General features: G+C 43.6%; 1 protein-coding gene across 1 annotated transcript; it reads right to left on the reverse strand.

Annotated features, from left to right (window-relative positions):
• Window positions 1-234: 234 nt before the first annotated feature.
• Window positions 235-20,067, reverse strand: NFE2L3 (NFE2 like bZIP transcription factor 3). Its single transcript, XM_069799687.1, is given in 9 exon segments — window positions 235-851; window positions 854-1,523; window positions 1,525-1,635; window positions 1,638-1,710; window positions 3,685-3,689; window positions 4,104-4,187; window positions 5,133-5,275; window positions 7,735-7,848; window positions 20,031-20,067. Coding segments are annotated over 9 exon segments (1,560 nt in total). The 3' UTR covers window positions 235-528.
• Window positions 20,068-20,869: the final 802 nt, after the last annotated feature.

A 20,869-nucleotide genomic window follows, 5' to 3' on the forward strand; every position in this document is an offset into this window, starting at 1 on the left:
AACAAATGCAAAGCACAGACTATCTCTTAGGAATACATAAATCCACAGTGATTTTAAGGTGGTGATGAACTCGAGCTACACTTTTTCTTTCTGTGCTAAAAGAATAATAAAATACATTCATTTTGTGTATGAAGAATAAGTATTCAAGAACAAAACACACTTTTCTTCCATGTGTACCATTGATCTAAGCTCGCTTTTTTTTCCCCCACTGATGTTTTACCCCCTCCCCCATCACCAGAAACTAAATTCCTAGTTTTACATAGGCTTATATAACTACACCGGGACTGATGGCCTAGCTCCTTTAATTCTAATTAAAATTAAATGGATTTCCTCATTCAGAAGCCTTGGCTGATAGACTTTCTCGCAGATTCCCGTCGGCTGGCTTTGCCAGACCCTTGAACATGCAGTCTTCCTCCTCAAGTGTAGTCTTTTCTGTTTGTACTACTGTAATTACTGACCTCCAGTCTTCATGCAAATATCCTTATTGTTCTTTCAGGAAAAATAAAACCTAAGTGATCTTCAGCCATCTTATTTTTGTTTCTGCTCTTTTTCATTATCTTGTTTCTGTTCTGATTTGACCAAGTGTTTGGGTATTATGAAAACACTGCCATCACTACTGCGATGAATGACACATTGGCATGGGTTAACAGATCTACCCTGGTCATCCCTCGATCTACTGAAAATGCCACAGTAAAAGTTATTTAACTTTTGCTTCATCTGGCTGATTGATCTGCTACACTGAGAGTGCTCCTTTTTAAGGCTCTCCTTTTGTGTTTGAAGATTACATATGTCGTCTTCCAAGTTAAGAATTGCATTCTGTTTACGACAATTTGGGGCAGCAACTTTGTTCCTCTTCATCTGATGTCATGTAAAAGTAATACCCGAGTATCTGTCAGATGGTTCTTTGCTCATGTGCTGTTGAAAGAGTCAATGTGCATGCTCACAATTTCATCTACTAACAATGGTATTCTCAGAGCTTTTGCACGGTGTTCATCGCTGCTAAGGTTTGTATCAGTAGAATTATGGCACCTACCCTTTACTTTGTTTGGTTTCTCCATCCGCATCTGCTGCTGATGCTCCGGAGTGGATGCTGCTTGACTTGGCAGCTGATTATAAATGTGGTTATTGAAGGAAATGCTGGCTTCTCTAGAACACTCTGAATCACCTCGGTATTCCACATGGCCATATTTACTGCGTTCTTGGCTACGGCCACCAACAGCTCCTAAGCTGTGTGAAGAAGCAGATTTAACATCATTGCTGTACCCAACAGCACCTTCATTGCAGACTCAGTAAGAGGCAGTGCTGTGACTTGAATTCAAAGACAATTCCGAATCTGACCCACGTTCTTCAAGGAGCTGAGAAACTTCTATAGGATCAAAGCCTTCCTCCAAAGCCGAAGACATGAGTTTATTTTCATTAAAATTATCATCACGGGCCGTTAGGTTTCTAATGCCAGCAGCTGAAAACAGCCCTATCAAATTTGACCTATGATTTGTGATATTAGAGCTTGACTGAGAAAAATGACTTTTGCCTTTGTAGATGTCTTGTTTCTGAATTTGATTGAGTGGGGTAGTTGGTTCTTAATAGCGTGGCATCATGAGGACTGAAACAGTGGCAAAGTGTCTGGATCAAACTTAACTTATATTGTGGTGTAAGCATGATAGGTCTCGGCCTCTATTAGAAGTAGCAACTTGTATATCTTCCAGTAAACTCGCTTAAAAGATGATGGGGGGTGGGGTGGGTATGGGATCTTTTGTAAAATTAATGCCTCTACATTCCTCCCCTACTCGGTCTTGATCAATTTATTTTTTAATATTCCACTATTTGAATCTATTAAAGTAAAAAATTTATATGTTAAACTCTTCTTCTGGCTATCCTGAATACTGTTTCTCATTTGTACACAGCATAACCTGCACTGGCATATGGTAAGAAGAAGTGGGAATGGTGCAGAACAAAAGTGACTGAAGGGATGGGAGGAGGAGGGCTTGCGAAGGATGTTGTGGGACTGATGAGTGTTAAGAAGTGGAAATGGGACTGTTGCTAAGCATATATCAAACTACAGCCTATGTGTTCATCTGATCTGGTCTAAGAAAAGGTCCTTCTAGGAGGGGCAGTCCTGCTCCTTCCCGGGTAGTGGTTTTGATGATCATCTGATTCCAGGGTGAGCTGGTTCAAGGTGCTAAACTGTTAGAAAATTAACCTTGTGAAGAAGATAAAGAGCTCACTGGCAGAACTTAACCAGTGAGAACAGTGGTGTAAGAAAAGGGGGAAGGAGGACAGGAACGTTAAGGCACTATGGTCATGCTGGCACATTCTCACTGCTATTTTTCCACAGTTTATAAAGCTTTCGGGGCTGCGAGCTGCCATGTTAGGCTTAGCTCCTTCTTAAATGAGGTTTATTGTGTTCAGATTTCAACTCAATTCCTTTACTACTCAGTTTGGAGGAAACAACCCCCCCAGATCACACCTTCTGTGGATGTCTTTTGGCTTAAATTACTCCTCAGTTTTTCTTTAGAAAAATAAAGGTGCTGTATGATCCCTCAGACCTGAAGTCCAGATGATAAATGAGTGCTGCAGTAGCATTAAGGCCTACCTTTTGTGGGCCTGGGTTATAGCTGCCAGGTCCTAGAAATACAAAGCCACTGCACAAGATTATGTCAGGGTACTTGCTGACGAGTAGTCATAAAATACACGGATACAAAAAACTTGAGAATGTAAATACATCAAGTAGGAAGCATATGACATGATTCCTCCATAGCTGAGCATCCCCACTGTGGTGCAGGAAAGGGCTTTTCTGACTGCCATTCATTGAACAGACAATGTAAAAAGTGCTTTCCACAGAGAAGAAATGATGTACCATAAAGACCAGAATGTCTTAAATTCTCCACTATGCTTACTGGGAGCTCAGGTAAGTGAAGAAAGTCTTGCCTTATTTCTCCTAGGGAGTTACCTTGTACTAGGCCATCTGTAGTCTGTGAGATAGAGCTGGTATTTTCAATTAAGCCCTTGAAAAGAAATATGCTTAGCAAGTTGGCTATTAAAAAAATCCCTCACACTGTAAAGACTTGGTACCTGGAAGATATAAGCAATCCATTTTCAACAGATAGATTGTCACAAGATGGCAGTACATTAATAGTCTTAAATAAAATATGCAACTGTGTATTGTTATAGCTACATAAAGGCTAGAGCCAAATTCCTTTCCAATTATGAAAAGAACGGAGAAAATGAAACTGATGAACTTCTGAACCCCATTAGTGTGCAATCCATTACCAAAGCTGAACAGAGGAGGTGGCTAATTTATGGGCTAGGAGGCACTATCCAACCTACAGGTTCCCCAAACGAGGTGTTCCAGAGATAAGCATGAAGTTATATGGAAAACAGTAATGACCCTGAAAGACTCCTACAACAAGAAGCCTATGTAGGATGCCCTTGGAGTATTGCAAAAAACGAATGTAGGGAGTAGCTTCCCAGTTAATGATTGCAGCTATGAGCTGTGGAAGAGGAGGGAGACTCCAATTAAGATAACTGGTTTTTGTGAAGATGGGCACCCAGAAAGTAAACAATAGTATCAGAAACCCAGAAGATAAAACAAGAAAACAAAATGGGTTTGCTCCTAATGCTGACTGACCTGGTTTGCAGTGAAGATGGGTCTGTTCTTCTTGAGGGAAGTATCTTTGTAAGCACTTGACCTAATATTTATGACAACTGTAATCTTTCACTGCAAATGCTTAATAGCTGCTAGTGCTTAGTAACTCAGCATTGCTCTAGAGAAACATACCGAGAGCTGCTGTATAAACATGAATTGGCATTAGATTTCAGAAAGGGAATTATTAGTTGAACGAATTAAGCTGTCCAGCAGTTCCATCCGACTTTGAACACCAGGTCACACGAAAGACAGGACTTTGTAGCTTTCATATCCCAGACAAGTTACTGGGGAATTTTTAAAGTAGAGCCCATGATGGCTGCTGTAAAAGGTGGATATAGTGTCTTTAGGTAAGTTTTACTACACTGATTTGCTGATATATTCCCTGTTTTTTTTTTATTATCCAGTAATCACTGACTGTATTCCAGTCTATTAGCAATACAGATGTTTTCTCACTTACCTCTAGCATATTTTCCATCTGTGATGACAGAAGCTGTAAATAGCCCTTCAAGGAGAGAAGGGAATCTACATGGCTGTGGTTGCTCTGTGACAGAAGAAACAGAAACACTTTGTAAAGTACAGTTATTTTACATAAAAGGAGGTAAAAATCAAAGTCCAAGAGGAAATAGAGCACAGCTCTGTGAAATACTGCTGCTGACCTCCGCCATCAAGTCTTCATCCTGATGGGAGATGTCATGTTGTTAGAACGAGCAGAATAACTCCATGGCAGGAGCATCCCTACTCCGCCCCGCAAGAGCAGAACCGGGCTTTCCTCCTCTCTCAAGCTGCACCTACCCACCACTGTGGAGAAATCAAGTATTTTTTTCAAAACCTAGCTGCCCAGGGCAGTGGCAAGAAACTTGGATCCAATGTTCTTAGCTCTCACAAGGTCTCAAGAGGATTGAATGCTCTTTTCATTGTAGTTCTCGGAGAGAACAAAATCCAAAGTGCAACTGTTTTGGTTTAACATCATTAAGATTACTTCTCTGCCTTCTAGTTACAACACACATGTTAAGATATGAACAATCCAGTTTCCCAAATGTAATTCTACATCTGAGCATCAAGTCTCACATAATGGTGAAAGCAGTATAATTTAGCATCCACGTCTCAAGTGTTTGTAGGCCCCAAAAAATCATTGCCCACAAACACAACACCTTCATGATGAAGAAGATTAAACCAAATTGAAAAATGATTAGTTGCAAGGGATTTCTGTAAACTTTATAAAACATTTCAAGTACATAAACTATACTGGGGGGGGGGCAATTTTCGGGAGAGTGTGCAAGGGCATCATTCACAAAATACCATCTGAAGTTACTGTTCCTTTCCTGCCCTTGCAAGGGACACTCCAACTGAAAAGAAGCAATCAAATATTCCTTTCAAAACCATTCACTCCATTTCTTTCACTACTCTCTATCTTAGTGATAAGACCTCTATCCTCCTTCACTTCCTCTTCACAGTTTTCCCTTCTTCCATTTTTTTCATCATTTACTTGACATATGCCTTCCTCCTCCTCCTCCTCCTCCTCCTCTTGCAGTTCCAGCTGATCATGTCCTTGGTGTGGACAGCAGTCATCCAAAGCTTCCTGACACGCTTTCATGAGGTCAACATCCTCAAGACACAAATAAAACAGTTCTATTAAGCAACATGCTGTCAAAATTAATCTTTAAAATGCACTTTTTTCATTTTTCTACAGCTATAGCATTTCAAATAAAATATACACTGCGCAGTTCATTCATGTGGATGAACTGACTCTGTGCAGACTTCGGGGGCAGAATGAGGCCGACATCAGTTCAGGAGTACAGACACCGAATCCTCTTTCGGTGCCCAGGCACTGAACCCATCTGCAGTAGAAATGGACATTCATAAACACTGGAAACAAATTCTTCTAAAACAGACACATGATGATGTGATTTCATGGAAAATTTGGGCTATCAGTGTCTTTTGGATGTCATTTCACAACAGCATATCCAAGCCAGATACATACTCAGTGATGGAATCTTAAAATAGGCAATTATGAATGGCCAGTTAGTAAAACCCCTCGCTTTTTCTTTCAGGAAAACAATCACGTTAACATGTATTGTAATAGCAGCTCTGTTTCCCCATCACTTCCATGTAGTCATTACCCAATTCCTATTTATCCAAATGATGTTGTTTTTTTTAATCTCCAGCAATGAAATTGTTCTGATTTAGTGGTCTCAGAAGCATTTTTCAAGTTATCTTTTATCTATAATCATATCAGCAGACTTTTAAAATGTTTATTATAGGGCTGGGGTATCGCTAGGGTAAGAAGGAATCACTGCTAAGGACTTTGCATACTTATATTTAAAAAAAGCTTTGATATTTCAGCTTTTATAGTGGAAGTCTGAGCTATTAGAATGTGAAACTTGGTGGAATGGCAGCCAGAAAACCAAGTGGCCACACTGCATTAGTTCCATATATCCCCAGCAAAATGCTATGGCAGGATCAGAGAAGACAAAGTCTCAACAGCAGCAAACGTAACGAGTTACTGTTCTGTTCTAAAAATCACAACAAATTTACTTTACAGATTTTATATGAGAGCACAAACTTTATAAAAACTGCAGTTGTAATAGTCCTCAAAATGTGTAAGAGATTTTTTTAAATTATTGCTTCATACGAAAGACATTAAAAATTAAATGTAAAAAGGTTTAAAAATAGGACTCTGGAGTAAAATTAAATATAATTTGAAAATAAAGTAATAGTAATTTCATTTTTACCAATTCTATTAATTTTTTTAATTATGAAAATTAATTTTATTTTTTATTTATTTGTTGGGTTTCCATTTTTCTGTACTTTCTTTTCAAGGATTGGAAGGGAACTTTAGTTTTATAAACAGTCATTTCTAACAACAAATAGATATACAGAGCACTGATCTGTCACTCTGATGTAAGAGGTACTTTCCTTCAATGACGCCTAACACAATTTCTAGTTATTAAAAATGATATTCCAATATATTACATCTTCTTTGTCAGCTGCAGCTGGAAATGACCAGATGACTTGTTATTGCCAAATATGAGAAAACAAATTTACTTTTCTAAATACACACAACCCCCCCCAGTTTTCCTCTATGTAGTAAAACAGCAGGAGAGGGAATTTAGTATACGGGACACTAAGAACATGGTAACTAGCTACTTGCAAACACTTAAATGAGTTCAGTACTCACGGGCATGAAGTTAGTCCCATAATTACATGCTCGCAAGATCAGAGCTAGTCTTTAATTTTACAAAGAACCAACTTAATACTTGTCCAATGAACATGATCTATTACCATCCTAATTTATAAAAGTCATCATCATCAAAAGCACATAAGAAGTCAACAACAACTGCTATTAAAGACCTTAGGCAGCTCCTCTTGAGCTGAGTGGCTTGGAAAGCTGCTGCTGCTAAGGCAGAGTATTTGGCTCCTGAATAACACAGCAAATTCATTACTCTACCGGCTGATAGAAGAGGCAAATGCAAGGAACAGTTAGAAATGTGGTATCTATTATGTGATGCCTCAAAAAAATAACTGTAAGCACTGGTTCTGAATACAGAAAGTATATGGGTGACGACTTGATGGTTCCTATCAAAATTACCAGGGGTACAAACCTGTTCTACCGCAAGGGAAAAGAAAAGCTTGCGGTAACTTTGTGAAGAGCCCACGATGTGTCCTGCAGATCATCCGAAACGCTCACAGTTCAACTTGCTTATGGTGGAAATCTGCCTGCAGATGATGCTGGTCTGCTGAAGTCTACGATGGAGATGGTCCTTCCCAGCACCACTATGAGGACAACTGAACTTCTGATGTGCCTGATGGGACAGCTCCTTTCTGAAGAGAAACTAAATGCTCCCGCAGCTCGTAGAAATTTGTGGAGACTGTCATGGTTTCAGTTTCTCCGGGAAGTCAAAGACAACTGAATTTTCAGGTCTTTTCCTATCATTATATAGAGCTGTTGACCCTAAGGAGATGGGGAATACTTCTGACCATGAATTTTAGGATTTATCTGGAGTCTGCATTGATTTTTATGTATCTTTTAAGAAAAAATAACGTCTTTGACTATTTTCTCTGCTAAGCCATAGCCAGTGTCTTGCTACCCTTAGTTTCCAGGCCGAGAGCCACGAACTGCACTACAGGATCACATGCCGTTTCGTCCTTCAGAGTCTCCCTCTGATCTTTGCACAAAGCTCCTGCTGATATGAACGGAGATGCTAGCAGGGATGGGAGGGGAGGGAGGCAGGGTCTCACATTTGCTATCATGACCATTTACTGTAGTTTACCAAGGGGAATGTATCATCTCTACTGAATGAGCTTTATAATGCTGCACCGTGTGGCTCTGAAGATTAGTCTTACTACCACTGTTTCTTCCTCCAGCAGACAATATTAAAATATACTCAGGCCTGTTCACACTGATTATTACCGCAATGTTATCCACCCTTTTTAAAAAACCTTTTCACCACTACCAGGGCAGTTTCTGAAGGAGCGTGCCCTGTGACCAGCTTTTCACAACAGTGGTGGTACAGGTACAGTACGTATAAGATTGTTCACAGCACCAATTTCCACATATGGGATCATTTCAGTGAAACACTCTACATGGAAATCATGTAACACAACCAGAACCTTTCCCCCTTAATTTCTCAGTTTTGGCTTTTAACAAAAATCCCTTGGATTATGCCGTTAAAGATTTACTCTCTGAAATTACACTTCCCACCAGCTTGTTAGTCTTTCCCAGTGATGAAGAACAGCTGAAAAATACCGCTCAACAACTGAACACTTCTTCCCTTGCCCATGCATTACTTGTGATTGATTGCTGGGCTACTGCTATGGGGAGAATTGGAGGGGTGCCTCCCCCAGAAACAGCCATATCATGTTTTTGAATATGGAATTTCTTTAAAGATAGTTTAATTTTGCAGTCTGAATATACATCTAATGACAAAAGGGATTAGGTGTAAATATTACTTAGTCAGTACTGCACTGCCACAATTATCATTTCTGTCCTGTTGCTTATTTTGCATTAACAGTAGCAGGAGAAACAGTGATTGAGTTACAGTCATACCACTATGAGCACAAGAGCTAGATCAAGACCACACGTGGTTGGTCTCTGTACAGAGAAAAAGACTGATTTTTGCTGATTGTAGAAGAAATAATATTACCACCAAACCCATTTATTGCAGCAACCTTTCCACTTCTACCACTGGAGGGTGTGGAAGTTCACACCTCCCACAGCAGGCTGTTTCCAATCGGTAAACCTCAACCCTACCTGAAGACAACCTTCGATTTGCATTTGGAAGGATTTCTGTGCAAGCGCAAGGCAGGAGATTTACACTAAAACTCCCACCGAAAAAAAAATAAATAAAATAAAACCCCAAGTATCTTAAATTCTAGTCTTGCTACTGCCATTTACTAGTTTCAGTTGGGCTAGAGAACACAGTCTGAGACTAAGTCTGATTTCCCTTGTAGTTGCAGACTTGTAGGCTGGAAGGCTGGGCTCTAACCGTGCATCTGCCCTTTCCCTAAGGTACAACTTACCGCAGGTCAACTATCAGCTTCAGTTTGCCAGTCGTTGGAATATGAAAAATAGTAATTTATGTCAAATCTGCTACTTAAAGTGGTTTAAGAATCAATGTGGAGGTGGGAACAAGTATGATTTTGTGGGTGGCCTGGCCTACACTTGATTGGAAGGATGCTGCCTGCTCTGGCAAGTTTCCAGAGTTTCTTACAATGTTAAAAATAGAGCCTTTGTTTTCCAATTAAGTACATTGGAGTACTGATCTCAGCATGAATTGGGTGCATTGTACAGCAAACTATCCCTCTGCATACATCCTTCCTTTGCTTCCTACAGCCATATATTATTTGTTGTCCATAAAACAACGCATAGGGAGCAGAACCTGTAACGATATCAAAATATGAATAGGTCTATCGCGATGCACTGGTTGGGTGAACGAGACCCCTCTCTATGAGCAGCAGAAAGCATAAGCAAGCTTGTTTTCAGCTATTGATCAGCATGCAGCTGGCAAAGAGGGCTAAAACTACACAGGTCAGGGCTACAAGTGCACAGAAATATTTGAACTAGCTCCGGAGTAACAGAAACACCTTGCAGCAGCAGAACAGAGCAGACAGGGTGATTTGCCGGGGTGTACAGGCAGCACCGAGAGGTAGGGGGTACCTGCCCCTGGAAAGCTCTGTTTCACTGCAGTCAGACTCTGAGTTATCTCTACAAATATCCCAGCACCGGAGCAAAGGTATATGACCACCATTATTTGCAAAAGGATATAACTTTTTGTGCTGATTACTCATGTATCCTGTTCACGTGCTGACTTCTAATTCCTCTACATATACATTCTCTTTATTTTAGTTGTCAAGCTTTAAATCGCTCCATTACTGTCATTAACCTTTGAGATGCTTTTCTGCAAACTTGTGTCCCTTCTCCTTTATTAACTGCACTTGTCTGTAGAACCAGCCCTCTCCTTGCTACTAGCTGATGATCTGCTAGTAGCCTGGTGATCTTTGCCACGTTTTGAATAATTAAGCAGCATTTCCAGAAAATTGTCCCACCAGTAGAAGTTAGGCAAAAGAAATACAGCTTCTAGTAACATAACCAGTAGTTTCACTTTACTACTTTGTAGGATTAAATACGATTAATAAATTAAACATAATGATGCATAGCTGTTACCCTACAGCTCTAAGGTTACTGATGTTCCTCCTTGCCTGTGTATTTAAATATGTGATGATAATTATTCTTACCAATTGATATCTACTTAATCTCAGCTAAAAAGCAAAATATTTCTTGCTGTTTCTCTATATTAATAAAGAGCCCTAAAATATCCTGAAAACACAGGAACAGAAGAGTACTTTATTATTTAAAATGCAGCCAGGGTTTAGAAAGCATGGAGGGTGGAATGGTGGACAGAGATGCAAAATCTCAAAGTAACTTTTATGTTATATATGGCTAGGCTTAAAAAAAAATCACACTAAACCATGCTTAAGCAATGCGATTGAGTAAATCAAACAGTACATAACTGTGACTCCAAACATGGCACCTGTCAAATGTCTACAACACGTCTACTCTAAATCCTAAAAATACCACCTGGGCTGCAAACAAATGCACACTGTTAAAGGCACTCCCGCTTGTTGCTGTGACTTCTTAGCACCTCACTATCCACATGCATTTCGGAAACAAAAGCGTTAGGGATTTACATGGAATGGCTTAGCTATGTCAGCTATTACAAAACACATATACTTGTGCACTCTACATGTTCAGCATAAACACAGAATTAACATGCAACCTACTCCCCAAATGGAGGCAGAGATGGGTACAAGTTGAAGACACAGACACAAATAGTATCGTCGCTAATTTCAATTAAGACATCAGTTTTCATGCTGAAGACAGCTTGGTATCCCCATTAAAATGAACTTCTAAAACCACTTCTAAAACATAAACCAAACAGCTTTACACTCCAGCCATTTGGTCCTGTGCTGGTGGTATTTTGCACCAGAAACTAATTTCATCCTAAAGAATGAAAAGGAACAGTTCTCATTCACACCCTATACCAGGAATACCTTTCCTGCTCTCCAGGGGAGAAAAAAAATGCTGGTGTAGGTCAGCCCTACACCACTGACTCACTCTACACCCTTCTTGGCCACTGGTTTGACTTGGCTTTTTCAAAGCCTTGTGCCTGCTGCAGCACACCGTAACAAAAATCAAAATCACAGTCTTTCAAGACAATACGTACCTCAAATGTTTGAGGTTCTTCTCTGACCCCATCTCTCTCTGAAACACCACGCAGTCCTTCACACCCTGTCTTATTAAACCTAGGTGAGTTCTGGCTAACGGGTAAGAGCCATCCATGAGCAGGGACCTGGCCCACTTATCTGTTTGCAGATATCCCTCCACAACAATATTGCCATGTCCTAGTGCTCAATGAGTTCAAAAGGAAAAAAAAAGAATAATTTGAAATATGTTCTGTAAGTTAAGGACACAGCTTCAGTGGGACTGCTCTCAAACGGACTGGAGAAAAGCCTTCAGAAAAAGGTCTACCTGGTTTCTACTTACCTTCACTCTACCAAACTTCTGACACTCACCAAGGAAAAAAAAATCCCAAACTCAAAATATTCTCACTCATAAAAATACATGTAAATACTTCAAGTGGTACCCAAAGTCCAGGACGGATTCACCCCCTCCAGTGCTTTAATACTGTGAAACTCTGCCTCTAGCAGTGTTCAAAGAACTGTGCTTATATGGGGTTTTACATGACCTGACCCAAACTGCCCTTTCTAAACATGACCCTAGAGACTACATAATACAAATTATCCACTGTGCATCTTCTTCCTTAACTTTTGCAATTCATAAACAATAGCTATGTTATGCTGTTAATTAGAGCAGGTGTTCTTTAATTGAGCATAGGAATTCAGCTCTTGGGAAGCACTTCAAAATCTGATGTAGAGAATGTAATACATCCAGATGTAACTAACTTTGGTTTGGGTGGAAGCAGAGCCTTCCTCCTCTGTCTCACCCTGAGCTGGAGCATGTCCAATGTATGGCACAATGACCCAGCACAGCAACTGCTGCCCTCGTTCAGGTACTGCCTCTTCTGCTGGCATGGGCAGCATCACTGCTTGGGGTTCACACGATTTAGAAAGTGAGAACATTTTTACTGTAAGATTCAGGCCACAGATGAAAAACTGAAGAGCTACGTAGTCCATTCCTGCTAATCTAACTAATTCCCCATGTATATTCTGTGAAAGATACAGAACCCATCCAATTTTTGTACTCCCTTTCTTCAAATGCCTACGTATATAAATACATGCATACATGCACACATAGAAATATTGATATACAGAGAGAAAGGGAAAAGATAACCACTGAACCAAGTAGGGCAGCTCTTAAGTCTTGCAAGATCTTCAGCTAAGACACTACTGTATTACAAGCTTCTTGAGACTTTCTCTGTATTTGTGAATACTATTACTACATACATGGGACTGATGCCACACGTTGCATCAGTGAGGCCTCACATTTACCCATACACAGTTTTTAAGGTGCCTTGGAAAACAGGTTTCATTCATTTTGCATCAACATAACAGCTTTTAGAAGTGTTGTTGGAACAGGTTACAGTGAGAAGCCTAAGGAAAATGCAGCCTTCGGTTGGCACAGCGGGGCACGGACTGCACCCCAGATTAGTGCCTGTGGGATGGCTTCTCTCAGAAGAAGAAGATCAGACCTACATCCAGTGCCAGCTGCATGTCTTTTCTGTATTTTTTGTTACTTTTTCTATGCTTAAAACTCCAACATTTACACAGCCACACAGTGTTTCAATTTAGTGTTTTCCTTAAAACACACTGCTTGAGCAATCCAAACATAATTTACAAGCACAGTAGGAAAAAATAAGCAGACATGCCTAACTTTACCTGTGTGAGTAAGTCAATGTGACCTACTCACATATGACCTACTCAGTGTGACAAACCTGTGTGAGTAGATTTGAGTAGGACAAAAGAAGTTTGGCACCCATGTTTTCAACAGGAGATGTCGGCATTCAAATAGGTGCTGAGTATACTGTCAGCATTTAAGGAGCAAGTGGTGCTCCCATTACAAATTCTTTCTTAAAAAAATAAGATTGCAACCTGTTTTTTCAGCAAACTGTGAAGAGGAAGACTAGGTGGTCCACAAACACTGTTGTGTCTGGAAAAAAAGTACCGCGAGAAATAATCACCCCAAAGAAAAGACAAGGTTCACTCTTATGTTTTTTATCTATTTCCTTAGCAAACATGCCCACTGGAGCCTCAAATCTTGGTCAGGGGTATTCTGCAAATGGTAGGACCTTTCATTACTATAGAAATTATTCCATTTCCTTACATGAACTGATGCATGTTTTCCTGGCTATTCAAAGCAAAAGTTTATTGCTTTTTTTTCTTGATATTTTTTTCTCTAAAGATGTAACTCATGGCTCCTGTGCAGGAACCCTGGTACCATAGTCTCAATCTTAAACATGCGTGAGAACCAAACCCACAAGCTTTGATTCTGTAGCTGACCCAGATCAGAACAGCGCAGAGGCATTAAACTAATAAACTAAGCAATAGGAGCACATCTTCTACCAACCACCCGCTATAGAATCATAGAATCGTTTAGGGTGGAAAAGACCTTTAAGATCATCGAGTCCAACCGTCATCCCAACACCACTATGCCCACGAAACCACATCCTGAAGTGCCACATCTATGTGTTTTTTGAACACCCCCAGGGATGGTGACTCCACCACTTCCCTGGGCAGCCTGTTCCAATGCCTGACAACCTTTTAGCAAAGAAATTTGAACAGGACCTGCTGTAGGTAATGCAGGACAGTGAATTATGGATAGGATTCAGAACAAAAAGCTTTTTTAAATGTAGTCTCTGCTGTGGTACAATCGTTATCCCTGGTCCCGTTACACACATCCATCTAAGAAAACAGGTAGCAAGACTCTGAGATCATATGATTATTTTCTCCATTAAAAGGTATAATTTAGAAGAAATATATTTTGTTACATTTATTACTAAGGCAACAAAATATTGTAGGGTTTACATTTCATCAGCAAACTTATGTTTGATTACAGAAATGGACTGAATGAAATAGTTTGCTGGGAACATAGTGAATACAAAGGTTAGGGCTGATCCCAGCCTGTCGGGCAGCAAGCTAAATGTAGGAACCCACCTGTTTGCTGTGCTCATTGTCAAAGATGAAGTGCTCAGGCTGTCCTAACACTGCACTACATCTCATCTTAGCACAGAACAGAAAAATAGGCCAGGCAACCCCGTACAGTTTAGTATGCTCCCGCCACTGATTCATTTTCTTTTTCATCTGCAGTTGTCTTCCAGGGCGGTTATAAATACCAGTTCCCTAAGAATGAGGATCAACAGCTCACATTGTGTTGCCAGCAATGTTCTCACCAGGGACTGAAGCCCAATGAATAAAATTAATCCAGTGATGGGTGAATCCAGCTGCTAACTTTGCAGAACGTCACACAATCCCACAATACCAAGCAGAACAAAGCAATCACTTTCATCTGTTTACACAGACTCCTCATCCTGATCTAGCATGGATAAGAGAAACACTAAAAATAGCTCAGGTGTATTTTTACAAAAGGCAAAATGAAGGTTATAAATCAGCTAAACCACTTAGAAATCCATTATACTGTTACAATAACATTTTGACAGCACCAGCAGACTTACCAAACCTGCAGAGGTCACCTTTAAAACAATGATCAACTTTTTCCTGTTTCATGTTTTGGACCTGTCATGCACTTCAAAAGAAGTCTGGTGGAAGAGACACAGGGGTTTTCACTTAGAAGTCCATTTACATTTTAGGTCAAGAACTTAAGACTGCCTTATCTTGCTCCAATCATTCTTTCACCTAAATAAAACGTACTTGAGAGGCCCAGACCTACATTTAGGAAAGAAATGAATCATCTTCTCTCCACAGAAATGAGTGATCCCTTAAAGTTAGGGTGTTGAAACTAGTTTTGCGACTACTTTACAAAAATAACCAAGTTAACACATGGTGTCGTGGTTTAAGCCCACAAGGCCGCTTGCTCACTCTACTCCCCCGCACCCCGCACACCCGCTCCTGGTGGGATGGGGAGGAGAATCAGAAAGGAGAAACAACAACAAAAAAAGGTAGAGCCTCATGGGTTGAGGTAAGGACAGTTTACTGGGACAACACAAGGAGAAGAGTTAGAATAATAATAGTACTAATAAAAGAATATACAAAACGAGCGATGCACAATGCAATTGCTCACCACCCCAAACTTGATGCTCCGCCGCTTCCCCTGCTGCGATACCACACCGAACCCCCAGCCGCTCCCCACTTATATACTGAGCATGACATCACATGGTACGGAATATCCCCTTGGCTAGTTCGGGTCAGCTGTCCTGGCTGTGCCCTTTCCCAGCTTCCTGTGAAAATTAACTCCATTCCACCCAAACCCAGGACATTATCCACCCCTTAATCTATACCATCTACGTCATGCCCAGTTCCTAGGCTTTCCAATTAATCACCACCAATTTCCCTGTCTTTGATGTGTGTATATATATATATATATATACACCCCTGCCCACAGATATCATTCCCTTAGTCTATGGGCCATCCCTCTAACATGACAGTTGATTTTATTTAATGACTTTGGGGATCCATCTGTCATGAGAGTCCTTCAGGGTAGGAGAGATGGTGTTTGCTGTTGGATTGTTGCATGCTGCCTCCGGAGCTTGCAGCTGGTGTATTTGATGCAATCCATGCCCACGGTCTGTGGGTTGAAGACGTCGATCTTGAGGAATTTGCTGAGTGCCAGTTCAAGTTCCATCACTGCTGCACTTCACTTGGTTTCAAAGTCCATCTTTCAGTGATTTGGGCGATTCTTACTGTAATGTCATTGATACAGCATATAGCCACTACAGATATAATGACATACAGTGGCAGGGTTATTTAGCAGTTAACATCATACAGTCTAATTCACTGGCTATTCTCACCCAAAATCAAATCTCCTTGGGGAACACATCGAACTTCCCCATTCTTCCGTGTCACCCACCAAGTGCACACAGGTCCTTGAGCACAAGCAATCCTGCGGATGGGTTTGGCTCTGCCTGAGGCAGGGCTAACCCAGACTGTCTTCCCTAACATACTCTTCATGCACATTACAGGGACTTTATCTCCTTCTGCAGTATGTGGAAGTTTTGCTTGGGCAGGGCCAGCTCGATTGGTAGATCCTCTAATATTAACCAACCAGGTGGCTTTTGCTAAATGTGTATCCCAATGTTTGAAGGTCCCACACCACATTGCTCTCAGTGCAGTTTTTAGCAGTCTCTTGTATCGTTCAATTTTCTGGGGGGCTGCTGCATGATAAGGGATGTGATATACCCACTCAATGCCATGCTCTTTGGCCTGGGTGTCTATGAGGTTGTTTCAGAAATTAGTCCCGTTGTCTGACAATTCTTTCTGGGGTGCCATGTCACCATAAAACTTGTTTTTCAAGGCCCAGGATAGTGTTCTGGGCAGTGGTATGGAGCACGGGATATGTTTCCAGCCATCCAGTGGCTGTTTCCATCATTATAGCACATGACGCTTGCCTTGGCGGGTTTGTGGGAGTGTGATATAGCCAATCTGCCAGGCCTCCCCATGTTTATACTTCACCCATCGCATCACCCTCCATACCAGAGGGGCTTTAACCGCTTGGCTTGCTTAATTGAAGCACATGTTCCATGTTCATGGATAACCTGTGCGATAGTGTCCACAGTCAAGTCCACCCCTCGATCATGAGCCCATCTATATGTTGCATCTCTTCCTTGATGGCCTGAGGTGTCATAGGCCCACCAGCCTGATCCACCTGCTAGTTGTTTTGATGTTCTTCAGTGGCCTGACTCTTGGGTACGTGAGCATCTGCATGACGTACTTTTACCACTGGCTTCTCTAGCCGAACAGCTGTATCTTGCCACAATGGGGCAGCCCAGATGGGTTTGCCTCTGTGCTGCCAGTTACTCTGCTTCCACTGCTGCAACCACCCCCACAGGGCATTTGCCACCATCCATGAGTCAGTATAGAGATAGAGCACTGGCCACTTTTCTCGGTCAGCAGTTTCTGCGACTTGTCGTATAGGACTCCATACAGCAGCCTTCCACCTCCGACGCTTTCTCACAGTGCGACAGAACCCATCAGTGAACAGGGCATATTGCCTTTCATTTTCTGGCAGTTTATTATACAGTGGGGCCTCTTCAGCCCGTGTCACCTCCTCCTCTGGCGACATTCCAAAATCCTTGCCTTCTGGCCAGTCCACGATCACTTCCAAAATTCCTGGGCAACTGGGGTTCCCTATGCGAGCCTGTTGTGCGATCAGTGCGACCCGCTTACTCCATGTGGCATCAGTTGCATGATGTGTAGAGGAGACCCTCCCTTTGAACATCCAGCCCAGCCCTGGCAGTCGGGGGGCTAAGAGGAGCGGTGCTTCAGTACCAACCACTTCCGAGGCAGCTCAAGCTCCTTCGTATGATGCCAGTATTTCTTTTTCAGCTGGAGTATAGCGAGCCTTGGATCCTCTGTATCCCCGACTCCAAAACCCCAGGGGTCGGCCTCGGGTGTCCCCAGGTGCTTTCTGCCAGAGGCTCCAGGTAGGGCCATTTGCACTGGCCATACGGGACTATTAAAGGGCAGAGTTTTGCTGATCATCCCTTGGCTCTCCAGCCAATGAATCACCTTATGGGTGGGAATTGGAGTCATGGTTGGTGTGATATTGCTGCTGGTGCACTGTTGTGGTAGCGACTGGCACCTGTTGTTCTTCAACCTTCAGCAGCCCCACAACAGAAGGGTCCTCCAAGAGACCGGGCAAAGTGGACAGCTGTTCAATTTCCTCCATCTCCTATGCAGCTATACCAAAGCCCCACCGGTACCCTTTTGGGTCCTTGAAATACCCTTTCCTGAGATGGTCTATGCCAAGGATGCACAGGGCCTCTGGGCCGGTCACAGTGGGGTGTTTCTGCCACACATTCCCAGTTAGACTCACTTCAGCTCCCAATACAGTTAGCTGTTGAGATCCCCCTGTCACTCCAGAAATACAGATGGGTTCTGCCCCTTTATAGCTTGATGGCATTAGGGTGCACTGTGCACCAGTATCTACCAGAGCCTTATACTCCTTGTGGGTCTGACATGCCAGGCCATCAAATCCACACAGTCCAATAAACCTGGTTGTCCCTTTCCTCCACCTGGCTGCAGGCAGGGCCCCTCTAATCCTGGCCAAAGTATTCATTACTCACTCTTTGTAAATGTGAATCAGAATTCCCTCTGGGAGAATCAGAAATGAGATCAGCCCTCTGTCTGGGGAATTGCCCGTGGCATTCTTCCAGGAGGAATCCTCTTTTCTGATTGCTTTTCCTTGCAACTCAGGTACCTGTGAATCTAGGGAGGTAGGTTTTCCATCCCACTTCCTCATGTACTCTCCATGGTCACCCAGGTAAAACCACAGGTTACCCCGTGGTGTGTACCTTCTATTTCCTCTCTCTTGAGTAGAGGAATGCTTACTATAGCTAGTTTGGGTCAGCTGTCCTGGCTGTGCCCTTTCCCAGTGAAAATTAACTCCATCCCAGCTGAACCTAGGATGCATGGGGAAATTAAAAAATAAAAAAAAATTAAAAAAAGGAAGAGGAAAAAGGAAAGGAAGAAGGAAAAAAGAAAAGCTACCATGCAAGACAAATTTAATAATTGTTAGTTGGTGCTGGTCCATTAATTCAAAATAGGAACCAGCTATTCATAATGGTTCAAAACCATCTTGAAAAATGGTGGTAGTTCAACTTGATATTTCAAAATGTACTGAACATCTGAGTCAAAAAATCATCATCTTGGCATTACTGTATCTTTTGTATCTGCACAGTGTATTATGAAAGTCTCAAATCATAAACTACCCCAGAAAAATGAAGCTCTATGCCCACTAGCGACTCAACTCAGAAAAGCAGTCCCTGCAGCTGAATGGCTCGGCTAATCTTCGAATCGCAGCCGTGCACAGCTCTTCCACAGGACGAGGGTCTGCGCGGGTGCATGCAGACAGAAGCGCAGTAAGAGCTGCATGTGCTGTGGGACCGAAACAGGGAAACCGGCTGCCGCTGCTTCTCGCGCGAGTGTATCGCTCGAGATGCCACGCTGATAACAGAAGCAGATACAACGAGGCTGGAGTTCAGCCCTGGCACAGTGAGGCTTCCAAGATGTAAGAAAAGTTCCCGACAAGTGTAGTTACGGGACTATGACACACACGTGCCCTTCCCCAGGGCGAGGGGTGCAGTTCTGCTCCTCATCGCGATGCACCGCACGGCGCTCTTGAGCTGCCCGTGCACCCACACGAAGAAAACCGAGGCGATTCCAGAGGACGAGCCGAGCCGAAGTGCCAGTCCTGGCTTCGCACCCCCCCTGCCTTGCAGGTGACGAGCGGCGCTGGGGGCCACGCGTGTGCCCGGGCCGGGGCAGCTCTGAACGGCTGACCCCGCTCCGGGGCTTGGAGAGCCACCGCCCGCTGCTCCCTTAGCAAAAGGCTGCACGGCGTTGCTTCACAGCACGAACCGGCCGCTCGCTTTGCTTTCGCTTTGGTTTGCCCGCTGTCCGTGACTCCCTCCCGGGACGCTTCTGGAGGTGTCCCTCCTCGCTTTTTTTTTTTTTTTTTTTTTTGGGGGGGGGTGTCTGGCTCAGAAAAGCGTCCTCCTCCGCGTCCCCACGGCTCTCCCCCCACCTACACCCCCAGATCGTCCGTCCGCCCTCCCCGGGGCGCACCTCCCACCCCTCGCTCGGCCGAGGCGGCGGGGCAGAGCCGGAGCCCGCGGCTGCCGGTGCCTGCCCGGCCGGGACAGCCCGCGCCTCCCCCGCTCCGGGGCCGTCCCGCTGCAGCCGCCGCCCTTACCTCCTCCACGGGGCAGCCGCCGCAGCCCCAGCCCCATCCTCCTCCTCCTCCTCGTCCCGCAGCGGGGCGGGGGGCGGCTCCCCCGGGCGGGGCGGGCAGCGCTCTCCCCGGGGCCGAGGCGGGATCCGGCTGCCAGCCGACGCGCTTCGTGGGGTGCGTGTGCGTGGGGGGGAACCGCCTCCCCGGCTCCCGCAGGCAGGCTCAAACCCGGCCCCGCTCCGCGCACACACCACCCCTTCCCCCGGGCGGGGGGCGCGGGCGCCCCCGGCACCCCGGGAACCCCGACACCCCCGCACCCAGCGCCGCTCCGCGGGGCCGGGCGCCCCACCTGTGTCCTGGGGGCTTCCTCCGTGCCCGGGGGGAGTGACAGCCGTCGGCTGCTGGAGGGAGCTGGAAATAAAGGAGACCAGTTAGAAAGTAGGCAGTTGGGGATGGGGGACAGGGGCGGGGGGGGTGGGGAGAAAAAAAAAAAAAACAAGAATATAACGATGCAAAGAGATTCTCCACCTGCCTCTGGTAGTAAACGTTTCCCACCCCCGGGTATTTAGAATTTAATTACAATCAACCTGGTGGCTAAATATCTGTCCAATGCCTTTGCTGCCCCACCTATTGAACTGCATTTTTCACAACACATCTACTTAGCACTGCCCGAACTTACTCTCACACATCCTAGAGATAACTTTTGCAGCTGTTTTGTTCTCTCTGTCCTCCAAAAAGGCCTTTTATCACTTCTTATCACTTCTACTTATCTGAGTGTTTCAGACTTGTTTTGGCATTGGCAAGGTGTAAAGCTGTTCGGGCAGACCCTGAAAGTGTCACTTCTTCAGTGATAACTCTGT

The sequence above is a fragment of the Haliaeetus albicilla genome, chromosome 2 (genome assembly GCF_947461875.1).
Source record: "Haliaeetus albicilla chromosome 2, bHalAlb1.1, whole genome shotgun sequence".
NCBI lineage: Eukaryota > Metazoa > Chordata > Aves > Accipitriformes > Accipitridae > Haliaeetus > Haliaeetus albicilla.